This window comes from Desmodus rotundus, chromosome 2 (genome assembly GCF_022682495.2).
Source record: "Desmodus rotundus isolate HL8 chromosome 2, HLdesRot8A.1, whole genome shotgun sequence".
NCBI lineage: Eukaryota > Metazoa > Chordata > Mammalia > Chiroptera > Phyllostomidae > Desmodus > Desmodus rotundus.
This window is the reverse complement of record NC_071388.1, coordinates 202,158,494-202,177,245: the sequence shown is the minus strand read 5'-3', so window position 1 is coordinate 202,177,245 and position 18,752 is coordinate 202,158,494. Positions and strand designations below refer to the sequence as shown.

Sequence of the window (18,752 nt, the reverse complement as noted above, 5' to 3'; positions counted from 1 at the left end):
CAACCAGGAGACCCAGGGGCTCGCCACCTTCTCACGTGACTGGCAAAGGCAGCAGGTCTTCGAGGTGATGGAGGAGGGAGACTCGTTGAATGAAGGGTCGGGATAGGACTCAGCAGCAGTTCTCCATTGTCTGTCCTTTCGGCAGCCCAGGCCAGGGCGTAGAATGTGTAGATGGCTGAGTAACACAGGAATACTGGGAGGTTGGAGAACCTAAAACTTTACGTTAGCCTTTATTTTACCGTCCTTTTAATGTGATGTTTATGAGGACCCCAACAATGGAAACATTGACTGACTTGGGTCATTTCACATCCACTTCCCCCTGGGCCACAGTGCCCCCCACAATGGAAGGGTGAGAGATCAGGGAGCGAAAGCAGCATGGACAGTCACCGCCCCCCACCCCCTTGCACCAACTAAGGCTCTGTGGTCACTTACACAGCGGCCACCTCGTGTTCGCAGGTGGTTTATCTGTTTTGTCGGAGTGTGCATGCGTGCATGCACGTGTGTAACAGGAGAGCGCAGCTACTCCACGGAAGTCTTCAAGATCTCAACACAGCAGGTCTGTTTAGAGCAGAGCATCTGAGCACTAATTAATCTGTTAATTCATGTGAGGATTGATGTGAGCAGGCATGCATGCTGCATTTCTTTTCCTGTTCTTAAAAAGATTCCTGTTGTGAATATCCCTGCAAGGAGAGGAATAGATGGACACACGGACACACACACACACACACACACACACAGGTTTCCTCTGCAGCAGAGCTCTCTGTTCAGTAAAATGAATGCGCTGCCTGAGATGCCGCAGTGCTGAAGGGCCCTATGGCGATCAACAAGTGTAGCCAGACTTTGAAAGCTCACAGACAACCATGATATTATAATGGCTCTACTTTCACTTTGTCCACATCTTTAGTGACTGTGTTCCCAGGAACTGGCCTAGACTTGAATCAGCGGGTCTTGGGTTTCCACATTGGATCTGTTCAACCTGAAGTGCGGGGGGAAAACATCCTTTGAGTTGCAACATAGCCTTAAAGGAACTGTGCATCTTCTCCCCACCTATCTGATTGTTTAATTAATTAATTAAACAGCTTTTCTCATAAGATCTTAAACAAAACAAACGATCCCCTCCTTCCCCCTGCCCAGTGCTTCACAGTCACTCTTGCGGAGTTAGGTCTGTACCAGGGGAGTGAGCTGTGTGGCCTGGACATCACCTGTGTGTTTTGGAAGGTCCTGCTCTCTTGCTTTTCCCGGAGCAGCAGGGAGCCCAGGGAGGCCCCAGTGGTGATACAAATGATAACTTGTCTCAGTTTGTTACACAGAGTGTAACAGTGTGGCTAGAGCCAGAGTCCTGGAGTTTGGGGTTCTCCAGTGTGGGATGTGACCGGCGAGGGGAAGCAGGAGCTCTGGAGTAAACCCAGAGTGCGGCCAGAGGAGCCTGTCTCAATCAAGGGTCTCCTGACACCTGGGGGCAGCCCTCGTGCTCTGGGAGACCTCGGACCTGGCGTGGAAGCCTGGCTCACTGTGCATAGGTTGAGTCGGTCGATCATGTGGGACCTTCGTCTTCCCAGGACACAGAGGTGTGCCAGCCTCATGGCAGAACATTCAACAGGGTTCTCTGTAGCTCAGAAATCCCCAGGAGCGGGGATCTCTTTGCTCTCTCCTCTCTGGATCCCATCCCTTTGGTGTGTCCCTGGTCCCAGCTGAACTGAGTGCCTGCTATTTCTGCCGGACAGCACGGCTGAAGAGAGTCGCCCATGTGCTGGTATGACATTAAACCCACAATAACAGATGGCCCCTCGGCTCTGCCTGGAAATCCCTTTTCTCGGTGAATTCACTCTCTTGCTTCACAAACCTGCGCATCCTCAACTTTCCTCAAGTTGCCAACATGTTATAAAATGAATCGAGGACAGTGGTTCTCCAAAGGGGGTTTTTGTCCTCTAGCAGACACATGGCAACACCTGGCAGCGTTTTTGTCTGTCCTGGCTGGGGTGCGATGATGCTACTAGAACCTACCGGGCAGAGGCCAGGGATACCGCTTTCCATCTTACAATACACAGGACGGCTCCCAGCCACAGAGAATGGTCCAGGCTGACATGTGAATAGTGCGGCAGTTGAGAACTCCTGATTCCGTCATGTGCGGAATCGTATCTTCCCCAAATTCATATGTTGAAACAGTAAACCCCGATATGACTATATTTGGAGATAGAGACTTTATAGACGTAATTAAAATCCAACGAGGTCATGAGGATGGTATTCTAATCCAGTATGACTGGTATTGTATAACCATATGGTGGACGATCAGGGAGGTGTGCCCACAGAGAAAAGCCATGTGAGGTCACGGCTAAGAGGTTGCCATCAGCAAGCCAAGGACAGAGGCCTCAGGGGAAACCAAACCTCCTGACACCTTGACCTATGACTTCCAGCCTCCAGAACTGTGAGAAAATAAACGTTTGTTGTTTAAGCCTCCCAGTCTGTACTATTTTGATGTGGCAGTCCCAGGAAACTAATACACTAGCAATGCATTTTTGAGGACAACCTGGGAAAGTAGGAAGAACACACAGGGTCAACTGTGTGGTCTTGAGCAAGTTTCTTTACCTCTCTGACTCTTAATTCCTCATGTATGAAGTGGGACTAGTCATGCCATCATGTTGGGTTGTTGTGGGACTTGAACAAGTTAACACACACAGACAGCCTGATATAAGCGGCTGCCACTAACTTGCTATTAGACTCTATAGTTTTTGCAGGTGAAGACTTTGCCATTTAGCTTTGTACCCATGGTACCTGGAGGCTCCACGAACATCATGGGCCCATCTTAACTGTGTGTTGATTCAATCAACAACATTTTGGTTGCTGATTCAACCACTATTATTTGAGCATCTTTTCTGTACCAGATACTGTGGGTACAGCTGTAAACACAGAAGTTATGGCCTCTGTCTTCAAGCCTCTATTCTAGAGGAGGGAGAGAAATCATAATCCAGTAAAGGACTAAGTTAGAAATATGGTTTCAGACAGTTCTGTGTGCTATGATGGAAATCCATGGAGCGTCGTGATGAGTAACTGGTGGGGAAGCTACTCTGGATGGTACTGTCAGAAAATTATCTGACGAGTGATTTTTGTTTTGTTTTGTTTATGGGTTCAGGTGTGCTTTATTGGTGACTTCCACTCCTCTGTTGCTGTTATGAAGAGATTTTCCATAACGGTGAACAAGTCTCTCTGCAGCCTTCTCTCGATGTACCCAGTAGTTATGTTCTAGGAAAACTCAGTATATCTTAAAAACTGTGCTGTACATGTAAAGCATTTAGGTTTCAGACCTGGAAGTTTATCAACAGGGCTTTCGCCTGTATGGATGCCCAACGGGACAGTCCGAAGTTGTGAGGACACCAGGCATTATTTGTTGGGCAGGGGATTCTAGCATTGCATAATGTTTAATATGTTTGACCCACACCAGCTGAATTCCAGTAGAACTAACTCTACAATCATTGTGATAATCACCCGTCCCCCTGGCCAGTCTCCAAAGCACCCTCAGAAGGCCAGTACAGCCCCCACCAATAGCCATGGTTTGAAGGTCGCCAGTGACCTCCCAGTCTCATCCTCCACTTGTTATTCTCACTCTCCATGACCTTTGACACTGTGAGCCAGCCCTCCTTGGTTTTCTTTCTTCTACTTTGCTCCATCCCTCCCCAGCGTCCTGATCTGGCTTCTTGTTCTCCCATTGCCCAGCCATGGAGATCTGACTGCGGTCGCTTCTTTTCTCCTCTCCATGTTTTTTGTTTTGTGTTTGTTTTTTTTTGGATGAAAACTTTAACACTTCTAGGCAGCTAACTCCCAAAATGCTGTTTCTATGCCATTAAAGTTCACTTTTTCCCTCCAGCTGCACCTGGACCTTCCTAAGTGAGCCCTAAGTTAAACATGTCCAACTGGTCAGCTTCCTTGAAAAGCTGTTATTTCTTTGGCCATCCTATTTGTGGTGACGGCAGCGCCATTCTCTCACTCAGCCGTAGCATGGCAGCCGTGTGGACCACTCCTTCTCACTCCCACATCCAGTTGGCTGTTAAGTTTGGTCAAGTCCAAGGACATGCTTGGAGCCGAATAGTCAGGAGAAAGCCGTGCACCAGCCAGGGTGGTGGGGATGAAGATCAGTGCCGTTGGAGGGTCCGCTCTGGTCCCATGCCCCTGATCTTTCTTTTTAAAAAATTCTTCGGTCCAGGTTAATTTTGCTAGACCCTGGGCATATTGCCCTGAGCTAATTTGTTTGTCCAAGTTAATTACCAGCAGTGGTGGCAGCCTCGTTTCCACAGAATCCTTCTCTTTTGGAAGGATGGCCTTTTTAGTCAAACAGTCCAATTTAGGTTTTTTGGCACAAAGTGTAAAGGGTGCCTTGACATTTTCCTAAAGATGTTTGAATGTTACTGTCTCTGAAGAAACAGTTTTAGAAAATGAAACCTTTATCTCCTTCCACCCCCACAAGGACGGAAAACATCACCAGCTTCATTTCTCTGTAAAATAACTTCCTCATTTGCTTTGCATGTTGCTAGTAGAAAAAAAAGACAATGATACTCTTTTCAAAAGCAAACCCACTTATGGATGATTTCATGAAGTTGTCTTTTGATTTTTGCCTATATAAATACCACCTCAATCCAGAGACCAAAGTGCTTATAGGGTTATGGGTGGTCCTTCCAAGTTGGTTTTTAAAAGATCTGCTAGGACACACAAACAGTTGAAAAGATGCTGCTTGGGATTGTTTCTTACATGGAGAAGAAGCCAGAAGACACACACAATAAAACCACGTCACACGCCCTCTACCTTGCTAACAGATGCTAAGTCTACCGTACAGTATTGCCAACTGTTTGCACGCTGTCGTAAGGCAGAGCCCTAGGACGTTTTAATTTTGCATAAATGAAACTCTGCATTGTTTCCCTCTCCCCCAGCCACCATTTACTCTGCTTCTATGAGTTCCATTACTTTAGATACCTCATATAAGTAGGATTACGATGTGTTTGTCCTTCTATAACTGGCTTATTTCCCGTAGCATATGGCCTCAAGGTTCATCCAGGTTACAGTACGTGGCAGGATTTCCTTTTTTTGAGACCGAATGATTTTCCGTTGTGGGAATCTACCCTTTTTCTCTATTGGCTTATCTGTTGATGGACGTTTAGGTTGTTTTCAACTCTTTCCGTTACTCTGTGAGTAATGCTGCCGTGAACATGGGATGCAAATACGTCTTTGGGATTCTCTTTTCGACTCTTTTGGGTAAATATGCAGGAGTGAGATTGTGGATCGTATGGTAGTTCTGGTTTTAAGGTTTTGAGGACTCTCCACACTGTTTTCCACAGCAGCTACACCATTTTACATTCTCCCCAGCAGTGCCCAAGGGTTCCAATTTCTCCACATCTTTGCCAACGCTTGTTTACACACACACACGCATGTGTTTATAATGGCCATTCTAGCAAGCATGAGGAAATGTCCCATTGTGGTTTTGATTTGCATTTCCCTGATAATTAGTGATGTTAAGCATCTTTTTATATACCTACTGGCCATTTGTATTACCTTATACCACTTAAAAAATCAACTCAAAATGGATTAAAAACTTAAACATGAGAGACCTGAAACTATGAAACTCCTAGAAGAAATCATAGAGGAAACCTTCAGGACATTGGTCTCAGGACAAAGGATTTCTTGGATATGTCCCCAAGAGCTCAAGCAACAGAAGCAAAAGTAGACAAATGGGGCTTATCACACTAACGAGCTTCTGGGCAGAGAGGGAAGCAATCCGCGGAGCAAAAAGTCAACCTGTGGAGTGGGAGGAAATGTTGGCAAACCATGTCTTTGGTAAGGGGTTAATACCCAAACCTCTTGTAAAAAGAAAGACTTTCTGTTGAATCTAGACCAGGAGTCACCTGGCTTGCTCTGTAAGGGGCAGACAGGGAACATTTCGGGCTTTGCAGCCCACACGTATGGTCGCTGTTGCAACTACTCACTCCGAGACCATTGTTTGAGAGCAGCCATTGGCAGTGCATACCCGGATGGGCGTGGCTGTGGCCCAGTGAACAGGTGTGCGCAGAAATAGGCTGGCAGGGGCTTGGCCAGTGGACCACGTTTGCCGTGCCCTGACCTAGAACAGGGTCTGCCCCTCGGGCTCTATTAACATTTTAGCTGGATGGCCTGTGGTGTGGGCACCGTCCTGGGCATTGGAGTGTGTTTGGCAGTGTCCTTACACTAGATGCCGGTAGCAATTCTAGTTGTGGCGATTAAAAATGTGTCCCCAAACTGCCAAAGCCTCCTGGGGGACAAAATCGTGGTTAATTGAATAAGTCTGATTTAGATGAAGAAAATAATCTGATGAAAAGTAATAGGAAGTATTTCCCTAAAACTACAATGAGGTAGAAGAATTGAGAAGCATGGTTTATGTGTCTTAGGTAGGTCAAGGTCTCCTCAAAGGAGGCATTATCACCTCCTAAATTTGGAAAGCAGTTCAACAAATGACTGAAATGGCAAATGCTAGAAAAGTGCTCTGTTACTAATGTCAACACGGGCTCAACCTGCTTTTGTGATATTTACAAGGAGCAAAACAGTCCACCACATTGGCAGGTCCTGTGGGGGCTTTCTGAGTTCGAGGGCTGGCGGGGGGTCGGAAAGCTGGAAAAAGGTTCAGGGTTCTAGTTCCCACTTGAGCAAGGGTTTATTTTTCCTGCTTATCTGGATGCAGAACCAGCACAGGCAGGGTGATTTCTGAAAGCACTCACATGTTCTCATTGTTTGGACAGGGCCAGACAGAAATGGTCCAGTTTCACTGCAACTTGGCAGTGACACGTGTTTTTGAAAGTTAAAAACAGCATAGCATTCATGAGTGAATCTCAAAGAATGTCGTCCTTTTGGCCTTTGGAATAAACACCTGTTTTGCAATTAGAACGGTAGGAGCCATCTTTACTTCAGAAATTGCTAGGTTTCTTTCTCTTCATTACTATGATTATATTTTTAATAATTAAAATTTTGAGCACAATTAAAAGTATTAAAATGGAGATAATCAGAACTTTAAAGGAATTAACAGAGATAGTTCACATTTCCTCAGGAATTTCAGTTAAGCATGTTTAGCTGAGTTTTTTTCCTGACTTCCAAAGCAAAGAAAACGCATCAATCCTTTTTCTCCTTTAATACAATTCTTTTTAGTTAGATATACTATTTTTCGAATTGATGGGAGGGAAAATGTGGACTGCATCCTTGAGGGGAGCCGGAAGTCCTGCCCCTGTCACTGTGGCACACAGCAGGTACACTTGTGTATCTGCATCTCCAGGCCCCCAGTACCACCGAACACAATCTCGTCAGGGGCCCATCTGGTGGATAAATGGATAAATTCTTTCATTCTCGGGATCATGAAAGAGGGTGATCTTCACAGCCTTCCAGAAACCTACATTTCAATTATACCCAAAGAGACCCAGCTCCTAAATCCCACCTGTCTGAGCCACACTCCTCAGGGAACCCCCACCTGCCCTCCTTGCAGGCTGGCCCAGCGCGGGTGGACACAGGACACGTTTGACAGCAGTCCTTCCTCTCTGTCCCTCAGGTTACCATGGCCTCTACTGCGAGGAGGAATACAACGAGTGCCTCTCCGCCCCGTGCCTGAACGCAGCCACCTGCAGGGACCTGGTTAACGGCTACGAGTGCCTGTGCCTGGCCGACTACAAAGGTGAGTGGCCCTTAGGCCCTGTTGTGCCAGGGCGGCTGCGTGTGACATCACGCATTTCTCAATGTCAACGTATAAACCTCTCACTGGAGCATGAACTCATTTCGAATAAAAATCAAACACTGGCTGTGGGATGGGTTACGTCGGGGCTGAGGAGACCAATTTGTGCGTCTCAGATTTCCTCTGGATAAGCTGAAAAAAATCTCTCTGCTGTCCTTTCCTTTTTACATCCTCACTGTCTTCTCTTTGGAAGGTGCAAAAAGCCAAGGATAAAGAATGCTGGTCAGTGGATTGTGAGGCATAGATGAGAGGACAAGGCTGTGGAAACGGCAGGAGAGGGAAGCACGTGGGAAACTTAGCGCTCGCTGGGCAAAGACAGGATGCTGTGCTTTTTGGTGGAGGACACAGGTGGAATTTCACGTATTAGTATATAAGTGAATTCTCATTAAATGATCCAGGTAGGAGGGAAATCCTCACTCTAACCCTTTGAGGTGGTGGGCAATGATACTCCTCATGAGCCTGGCCAGCGTAGTCCCCAGAACCCTTGAATCTGTCTCCCCAGGGAGCTCCGGCCACAGTTGGTGGACGGTGTGACTTCCCCGCAGCCCAGACACCCTCAGACAATGCTGCGCCAGGAAGGTCTGTTTATCAGCGGCTGCCCACATTTCTCTAAGCCGTAACCTCAGGACTGGGTTTAGATTTTTGTAATGCTTGTGTGGGCTCTATTTATAACCACCTCACTTAACCTCTTGCTCTCTGCACTGTCTCCTTGATTGATACCATCCTTCTGCCTGGTGACCTTGTGTGGTGGCCGCTGTCACTGCTGCTTTTCTTTGGACGCACCCACCTTTGTTTTCAGTGAGCCTCGAGGGTGTATAGGCTACAGGGATGAACTTGATCGAGCCCCTGGGTGGACGGGCTTTGCTGGGCCAAGTCTTTGCTTTGTGGTTGGCAGATCTAATGCTTTTTTGGCCTGTGATGTCCATTCAGAGGCAAACTCCACCAACTTCCACAAGGCCCGATGTGCTGGGTTCAAGCACACGGCTTCTGAGTTCTAGGTCTGTCAGGCCATCAAGAAATAGAGAGTCATTCAATTCTGGGAAGAAGAGCAAAGGAACAACGAATCAGGAGTCCTCAGTGGCTCATCCCCATCATGCCACTGGCTTCCTGATGAGCCTGGACGCATCCCTTCCACTGACCAGTCTTTATCTTGCCTCTATAAAGTAAGGACAGTGATGCTTACTGAGATTTTGAGATTCTTTAATGATGAAATTGGTAGTGGGGGGTGCACTTCAAAAATTTAAAATTCCAGAACTCTTTAGTTTATGGGAGAATTTACAATAGAATTTTCTAAAGCAAATTTCATCTTCATAAATGACACAGGCATTAAGTGGGTATATTGGGAATATGCCCCCCCTCTCCTGTTTCGGAGGTGTTGCTCAGGCCCTCATGACCAGGAAGTAAAAACACAGTTGCCTGGGGTGACTCACCAGTGTCTCCTCCGCCTGTTTACAGGCTGTGACCCTACACTCTTTTACTCCCTCCTTCCGTTTTTCTCAATGGGTATTCCCAAATTTTTCCGCTTCCCCCAAAGCTCCACTTTAAATCACTCATTCTTAGAATCTAACTGACTTCACTTCCCTCTTCGTGGCATGAAGGAGAGGTTATCATTTGTAAACATTGTCAAACTTAACTAGTTTTTCACATTCTACGGTCGTGATCCTCACACTTACACTCCCATCAGAGCCTGTCAGCGGGCTTATCCACACAGTTTGTGGTTTCACTCCTGGAGTTTCTGATTCAGTGTGTCTGGGGGCGGGGATCAAGGACTTGAGTTTCTGGTGAGTTCTCAGGCGATGTTGCTGTGCTGGCCTGTGAACTGCCCTTTGAGAGTCCCGCCCTCCAAACTGCTCTGCAACCATAACCACTGAAACCAGATCCGCTTCCGCGTCAGAGGGTCTTCTGCTCGTCCTCCCGCTCAAGGTCACTCCTTCCATGCATGTTCTCAATGTCCCCCTTCTGCCTTTCTGTGACCTTCTTCCATCAGTTACCCACTCTGCAGGAGGTGACTCAAGGAGTCGATGGCCCTGCAGGGGATGTCGAACATGTCCCAAAATTTGGGTTCTCAGGAAAGGGTGCAGGTGCTGGGAGCCTTTGCTTACAATGGGGTGAGGGGAACTTAGGACTCAATGACCAGCTGAGCCCAGATGATCCCTGAGCTTATGGAAAGGCAGCCCCTGCGGTGAAGGTGCTACTGTTACCCTATGGGGCCGAGGGCAATGATTGCACGGATATTGGCTGTCCTCCAAGGGAACTGCACAGTGGGGCTGAACCAGTCCTTCATTTTGGGGGGTAGCTAGGAGAGAATGCTCTCCTGTTCACACCCAGAGAACCCCTAGAACCCAAAACAGGGAGGCCTCTCCCCTGTGCCTTAGCCATTAGGACTGTGTGTTGGCTGGCCTGTCCAGCCCTGGAGGCCAACCCTCCATGTCATCTCTTCCTGCCTGGCATTGCCACCCTCCTGGCCGGCACAGGGAGTCTGGCCCCACCACTCAAAGAGGGAAAAGTCTGGGAACTATAAATTGCAACAACAAGTAACAATGCTAGACACTCCAGAGAAGAAGTGAAAAAAGTAATGTGTACTACTCAAAATTTAATTTAGATCTGGGAGAGCAAAAGGAGGAAGTAATTCAGATAGAAGTAAAAATAAGAGGAAATGGAAACCATGAGTTGAAAGATAGGAAATGTGGAGAAAAGATTCAAGAGATTTGTTTCCGTTTGAATGGTGGATGCTCCAGAAGAAGAGGAACACTTGGATATAAAGCCAGAATCAACTTCTTCCTAGAAGAAGACGTCTATGAGTGGAAGAAAATTAAAGTTTTCTAATAGAATGGGCTTACTCAGTGCCAGAGGATCAGTGAAGGAGATGAGGCACAATTTGGGATTTCCTGGTAGAATTTGCAAATCCAAGGATGAAGAGCATGGGTTTTACAAGATTCTTTTAAAGAATACAAATTACATACAAAGGAAAGAGAATCAAACCAGCATTGGACTGCTCTTCTCTATAATGAAACTAAACAAGAGTGAAGAAGTGTTTCAGAGTTTCCAATGAAAAGGACTGGTCGGTAAAGGATCATTTGTATCCGAGGGCAAGAGAATGACATATTGTGTACATTTAAGGATAGAGAAACTCTAACACCATGTACTTTCTCTAAGAAAATTATTTTTAAAAGTTTTCTCAGAAAAATGGAACTAAATCAGAGCAAAGATAGCCAGATAGCAGGAGGCAGAGAACAAGAGGAATAGGATTGAGAAGACTTCTTTAAATGCAGGGAAAAATTTAAGTAGAAGATATTGATGTGATTGTGAATGGTAATTTAATGGAGAAGAAAAGTCTCTTGAAAAACCAGGTTTAAATCTGTATTAGTTTGTATGGCTTCATACTGAGTTACTACAAGGTAGTGGGTTGAAACATCACCTTTTTATTATCTGGCAGTTCCCGTTGGTCCAGGCCTAGCTTAACGGACTCCCTGCTGGGGTCTCACTAGGCTGGAATGAGATGGTGGCTGGGCTGAGTTCTTATCTGAGGCTTGAATAGGGAAGGATCAACTTTCATGTTCTCCTATGTTGTTGGTAGAATTCAAGTCCTGTGGCTGTGGAATCGATGATTGCATGCCTCTTGAAAAGTCAGCAGTTATGAGAGAGGGCTTCTGCTGCTTCCATGCCTCACTGTAGGAGAGGCTTGCTCCCACTTAAGGTCCCATCTGATTAGGCCAGGCCCACCCAAGATGAACTCAAAGTCAACTGATTAGGACCTTAACTGCATCTTCAAAATCTCTTTCTTAACTTTTGCAAGATGCTATTGGTTAGAAGCTAATGCTCAAGGGGAAGGACTTATACAAAGGCGTGACCCCTCTAAAGTTTCATATCATTTTAAACAAATCTACGTTTTAAAGGGGATGGGTAGTGGGAAAGATGGAAGATAGACAAGTGTGTTAAAGATCTCATTCCCATGGGCAGGTAAGTTGATTATTTAATTTTGGTATATTTATAGAGACATTTAGATTTAGGTTTAAATAAGGCTGCTAAAAACAGGAAGGTAAACTCTAGCAAAGTAGCAATAAATAGAACTTCTAAACTAAGAATGATGGGGTGGTGGTGTACACGGAATTAAAAGAGAGGCAGAAAGGGCTGACTCATATTCCCCAATTCAGAGGAAGAGTGAGTGAGGGGAGAGAAGTCACAGATCCTGTGCCTTACTCTCCTTGAAGAATGGACCTTCTCTCCCTTTTTCGGAAACATTTCTCCTGGTATATACTTACATAGAAGGTGTATGTATGAACTTAGGAAACTATCAGATGGGTGGGCTTTAATTCCTAATTAGTACCTACCTCTGGCATTAGAACTTAGGTAGGTGGTGTGTTGGGGGGAGGATTGGGACTTTAACTCATTTTACACGTGCATTTTTTTAGGTGGTGAATTTTACTGTTTTATATTTAAAACTTAAGTGAATGAACATAACTTCTTAAAAAGAATGGCTATAATAGGAAGTCAGGCAAGTGTAGCTCAGGGCATTTTGCAGAAGGAAACAATGAAGGGAACTTCTGCCAGATATTAAAACCCATTCAATGCTACAATTATTCTTACATTCCCATGTTACAGGGGCAAGCATGGACAGCTGACCCAAGCTGGGTAAGGGTCCAGAATCCCTTGCCTTTCATAATAGGCGTATAAAAAATGTGTGACTCTTAAAGAAGACTTGCTGTGACTGAAAAGGGATTTTAAAAAATGGTGCTAGAATAATTGGACGGCTAAACAGAAAAACTTAGTGTTCTCACCCGTCTAAATAAATTCCATATGAATTAAACAAAACACAACTTGACTTTGTGTCCTCCTCGGCGCACAGTCACCCCCTTAGTCCCTCTGCTTATTCAACCAAGTTTCCCTAGCGTTGGCACCTCTACTTCCTTAATTTTTACCTTTCTTTATGTTTTTAAAAAGATTTTTAAAATTTATTTTTAGAGAGAGGGGAAGGGAAGAACAAAAGGGACAGAAACATCGATGTGTGAGAAAAACATCGATTGGTTGCCTCTCTCATGCCCCCAACCAGGGACCAGGCCTATAACCCAGGCATGTGTCTTGCCTGGGAATTGAACTGGTAACCTTTCACTTTGCGGGATGACACCCAAGCAGCTGGGCCACCCTGTTCGGGACCTTTATTTTTATCTTTTCTTAACCCTCTTCAGTTTGGATCTTGTCCACACCCTTCTGCTAAAATGGGTTCAGTGGTGACTTGACCGGAGACTGTTCAGTGAAATCTACAAAGCCCTTTTCTCCAGCCTCCAAATCCGAGTTCCTGCCCCTTTGCCTCAGTGATCACTTGAGTCCCTGCTTTTTCTTCCACAGTTCTGTGCCTGCTCCCTTGACTCCTCATGCCCAGCACCGCCCCCCGCTTAATCCTAGTCCTCCGGACACCATGGATGCAGTTGCTCCCCAGGTTTTCTAATGGGCCCCTTTCTCTCACCTCCTCTTTGCCCTCATTCAGTCCTCTGACTGCATCCGCTGTCTGCAATGCCGATCCCCAAACAGATGTGACTTTGCCCTCCTTGAAATCTCCCAACATTTTCTCTGTATCTGCTATGACAATTATAGTCAGCCTTGTTGTCAATTCTTTCTGGCTTCAGACTTCCTTCTCTCTTCCACTAAATCATATCTTAGTGAAAGGCAGTGACTATATAGAGTTCTCTTCCTTTTAATTCTCGGCAGCCTTTGATATGGTGGCCTGCACAAAGCAAATGCTAAGTAGCTATCTTGCCTTGAACTGAAATTGCTGCTTGACATACTAATTAGAAGAAACCAGCTCGAACATTTTCCCAGTAAGTTTCCACTGTGGATGGTGAAATTGTTAGAAGCAAATGTTGGAGGGATTCAAGGGTAACCTCCTTTCAGATGTAGCAAAATGCTGGCACTTCCTTCAAATCCAGTTCACAGCTAGTTCATGACGGGACTATTTCATGTTAACAAAAAGTCAAGTGACTGCCCTGTTTGTATTGAGTTTTATTTCTAGCAGAACAAACTTAAATGATCAACGATATACCCATTTGGAATTTTTGGTGACAAAAGGTAGAAAAAATTACTTCTTTTTTAATTGTAAAAATAACATAAAAAGAAATTGCAAAATAGCTCATTGCTTTATAACAGAATACGAGGGGAATAATCATCTGTATTGTTTCCATCCTTTTAAAAATATCCACATTTTTACAGTTGTACTTGAGTATACCTACAATTTTCTGGGGTTTTTTTATGTTCATACTTAACATTACACTATGTTTTGCTAAGAAGTCTTACTAATTCTATTTTAAATGATTATGCAATGTTCTCATTACGGTATATTTATCCAGTCCCTGTTGCATCTAATGTGGGGCTATTGTAAATAATTCTTGAATGAATATTTTTATTCCTATAATTATCATACTTTCTGGTGCTTTGGGGGGTAAGTGGGGGGGGTTAGAAGAGTCTCAGAAATGAGACCACTGAGTTCTTTGTCTGATCACATTGTATCTAATTGTGTATTTTTAAAGTCTACAGAAATTTATACTTGAAAAGATGAGAATTTCGTTGTTGCTGTTGTTGGCTAGAATTACTTCCTCTGTGTAATCAGGGAATAAGAATTTGGGGATGTTTTGTGTACCTAACCCCTCTCATCCTGTAATGAGATAGAGGCAAAATGGATAAGTCAAAGTTTTTTCCTTTTTCAGGCTATTATTTCATCAGAAGAGCAGACTGAGCCCGAAGCACACAAGAAACAATGAAGTTAAGGTCGAGATGTCAGTTGTAATTTCTCAATAATTTAGAAAAAGTTTAGCTCTGTGAGCGTAGAAAGACTAGAAAAGTTTTCATGGAGGATATGTTTGAATATAAGATGATATGTTAAAGAGAATAACAAGTTCAAAGAATGGCTTCAGGTTAATTTTCTTTACCTGGCTTACTTTTCCTGGAGATAAAAATGATGATTTTTGTTTTCAAAATCTTACTCATGACTAAACTGTGATGACAATGGAGATTTATAAGTGGTACATGACTCTCTGAATTTTTGTTTCCTTTCACTCTAAAATTAACTTCCACAAAGAGCCCTGTTGGAATGGAGATCTTTTTCAGAAACGTTGCTGTGCTGTTCCTTAATATGAAAAGTATGAATTTTTATTAGTTTTGACTGAATTACAGTTTATTTTTGCTTGAGACTAAACATAAGTTTTGTAACAGTGCGTGCTGCGTCCTTTGCCAATGGCTGATGCCTGTGTCATTCCGCAGGCTGAGTCTGCAGTGTGGACCTGGTTTTCCCTGACAAAATAGGGTGTTTTTGAGGCAGATCTGGAATGGCTTCTCCTCCTCTGGCAGCCCTGCCTGTGTGTCAGCCAAAGTACACAGACCATCGCCCCTCCCGAAAGGACAGGATTCTGGTGGGATACCCATCATTCCTTCCACACATTAAGATATAGCCTCTGCTTTAAAGGACCTCGGAGACTCGGTGGGGGGGGATCAGACAGGAGGACTGATGAGTCATCGTTTAGCTCGGTGAACTGTTTAACTGCGTGAACCCAGCACGCTCTCAATGCACAGTGGCGGGAGAATGTGTTCTGTCTTGGGAGAAGCAGGTTCAGCTTTCCAGAGGAAGGCTGTTTGAGCGGGACTTTGTCAGAGAGAATGTGCCAGGTGATGAACAGCTTGGGAACATGGGTGAAGGAAGGTGTCCTCGTTGGAGGACATGCGATGCCCAGGACTCAGTGTTGTGTGCATGCGTGGGGCCTGTGGGGACTGGTGAGCGTGACTCTTCGTTCTCCCTATTTCAGCTTTCTAGCTCATAGTTGTCCAGCTGTAATCATCAAGCTGAGCATTATGACAAATATGTTTTATATAGGATCAGCAAGGCTTAGCCTATAGAAATGTGAGCAACCAGAGTACTCCCCAGGGACTTTGAAGACCGTCTTGCTGCATAGTCCTCGTGTTTCTGGGAAAATTAGCTCTTGTCTGATCTTGCTGCCAGAAAACTCTCATTGGGTCGCAAGAGACCAAATATTCTTATCTTTTGAAAAAGAGGAATAACAAGGGATACAATTATTGCCAAAACACCCATCCAAAAGATTGGAAGTGCTTATTATCTTGGGTGTTTTCATCAAACCTATATTATTGAAGGCTTTTAAAGTTAAGATGTTTGAATATTTAGCCTAGATTTTGCTCTTCAGCCTTATTTGAAAAATGTGGTAGTTTGTGTTAATGTATTATTTATATTAATATTAAGCAGGTGAGACTGACTAATGTACCACTAGAAACCCAGGACATAGCCTCCTTGATTGCTCATGGAAAATCTCTGAGCCGTGGTGGTGGTTGCATTTCCCGTTACAATTGAAAGCCTTTTTATGTCACCTGATTCCCCATTGGTCAGCCTCAGGGGAACTTGTAAATATGTGAATCTTTGTTTTTTTGATAAACAGTTGGAAGCAGGAAAGCTTCTTTAGTGTTTCATTCTTTCAGTTGAGCTCGCGCTGGGCAAAGCTCAGCTGAAATAGAAATAGAGACTTCTGGATGAAAAAGTCTCTCTCTCTAACTCATTCTCTCTCTCTATCTCAAGTGAAGAACTACCAGCTTTGCGCTAATAAATAATTTAATCTTTCAATTACTTTAGTTTTGCAGATTAGCATGAGTTTCCTGGGTTTGTTCAGGATGATGGAAGTCTGAAGATTCACACAAGTCGTTGGAGATGGGCAGGGAGCTAGGCCATGGCTCCCAGGGGCCAGCAAGCCCGAGGCCATGGGGTTGGGCGGTGGTTGTGGGGAGCAAAACAAAGCAAAGGTCTGAAAGGCCCTTTAGAAACACATCTGGCAGAATATGGTTCATGGGTTGGATATGAGGGGCAAAGGAGGAAAAGAAATAACAAGCCATCCATTCTAAAATGCTTTACCGGGCTCAAGTAAGTCATTAGTGGGAATGCAGACAGTCAGTTCGCCTTCCATTTCCTCTCACATTTTTCCCTCTCTCTTGAGCCCTACTTCTGAAGGCACTGAGAAAGAAATGAGAAGAAAAATCCCAGCAAGGGTCATTTCAGTGACTGGATGGTGAGTCATGGGCGTGGTAGCCCTTTTGCAACATGTGAGCTAAACAATGAAGTCAAGAGCAAATCAAGTAAACACCATTCAGTCACTATGTGCTTTATGCTTATTTTTTTGTGAAGACGTTGGGAAGGGTGAGCATATCATCATATAGATTATTATACAGAATACAATGTAATTTGTCTTCCTCCCTAGAGGGTGAAGAATGGGAGAAACAGCTTAGTGCATGCATCCATCTCGGCACTCCGCTGAAACAGGAGCAGGAACCCTTACCTTTGGAAAAGCGTTGCATTTTTAGTTCTTTTTATAAAATTATACAATAACATATGCTCATTGTAAAATAGTGACAACACAATAGAAACACATACTGTGAAAGTTACAGGTAATTTATCTCCCTCTCAGCCCCACTTTGGGCATTTGCATGCATACAAGCACACCTTTGAAGACCTTTGTAGATATCAATGGGAAACTTACTATTTTCACTACGATTTTTGTAATGCTTCTCTTTTGTTAAACGGGTGCTAAGCTACCTAGAATTTTGTATATTTGCATGGCCAGTCTGAGCTCAATCCAAGCAAACCACTTCACAAGCAGACTCCCATTCAGATTGCCTGGGGTTTGGGGTTCCAGCTCCCTCCCCTACTAGCCCTGCTTGGCTTCCTTTCCTCAGTTTCCTCATCTGGAAATGGCGGAATGAGAAATGGCAGAATGAGAGTATTTGTCTCAGAGTTTTGTTGCGAGGATCAAGGTAGGCGGTCAGCACAGTGAGAGGTCTGGGGTGTGGTGTGTGCACTACGTGATAACTTTGTATGTGGGGAACCGACCAGTTCTTCGGCGTCTGAGCACCCAGGGGCTCCCTCTCGCTCCCGCAGTTCTCCAGGGAGCTGGGGCTCATTTCAATATCTGAATCCCAGTCTTCACCTTCAGGGTGGATGCTGTTCATTTGTTACGTAGTTATCTTAGGAAGGCTGCCTGGCTGTTTTCTCTTTCTTTAGAGGCTTAGAAAGCATTCGTGCGTGATAAATTTGATCTTTCAGGCTTTTAACTTTTGTGTTCCCCAGGCTTTGGGGCATGTGGTCAGAGACAGTACAGATGGAAGACTTATTTATGGCGGGGCCTGTAAGCAGGGAGTGAAGGTGTTTTCTTGTGAAGCACTTCTTTAAAATGATCTAAAGGCAAGACTGGGCATGTGCTCACACATACACACGGCCACACCCCGACACATGCACACACATGCACACACATGCACACATGCACCGACACACAGAGGCACACACACATGCCTGCCCACACTGACACATGCACGGAGACACATGCATGCACACGCTGACATACAGAGATGCATACCCACATGCCTGTCCACACCGACACATGCACAGACACATGTGTGCACACACTGACACAGATGCACATCCACACACACACTGACATGTGCACACAGAGCCACACATGCACACACAGACACACATGTGCCACCAGGAGACTGCCTCCCCAGCACTCCAGGATGTTCCAACACTTGGCTCAAAGGCCAGGGAAGCTGCAGGTTCCTAAGTGAGTCACCCCTGTCGTGTCTCTCTCCACAGGGACACACTGTGAGTTGTACAAGGACCCCTGCGCTAACGTCAGCTGTCTGAACGGAGGCACCTGCGACAGTGAAGGCCCGAATGGCACGTGTGTCTGCGCACCAGGGTTTGCAGGCAAGTGACCCAGGAACTGAGTGTTCGCATTTACCACAAAATCCCCGTGACTGCCGCTGCTAAAACACCCGGGAACCTCTTTGCAGTGTACGGGTGGGCAGTGCCGAGAGGAAGGCCTGTTTAAAACAATCCACTGCTTGTCGCTCAACGAGGCTCTTCTGAAATTAGCGCTTGTAGGTAGGCATGCCGAGACCAGCAGTGGGTGCGATTTCGGAGCTGTGGCTTTGAACCACGAGAAACGAGCCGTTACTCGAACACCTGGAAGGTGTGTGCCAG

At 45.1% G+C, this 18,752-nt stretch overlaps 1 protein-coding gene across 1 annotated transcript in view; it reads left to right on the top strand.

Annotated features, from left to right (window-relative positions):
* Positions 1-18,752, top strand: part of DNER (delta/notch like EGF repeat containing) — a 252,031-nt gene that overhangs the window by 210,505 nt on the left and 22,774 nt on the right. Inside the window, exons 9-10 of the mRNA XM_053919153.1 lie at positions 7,553-7,675; positions 18,363-18,476. Coding sequence (XP_053775128.1) covers positions 7,553-7,675; positions 18,363-18,476 — 237 coding nt within the window. The remainder of the gene's footprint in view (positions 1-7,552; positions 7,676-18,362; positions 18,477-18,752) is intronic.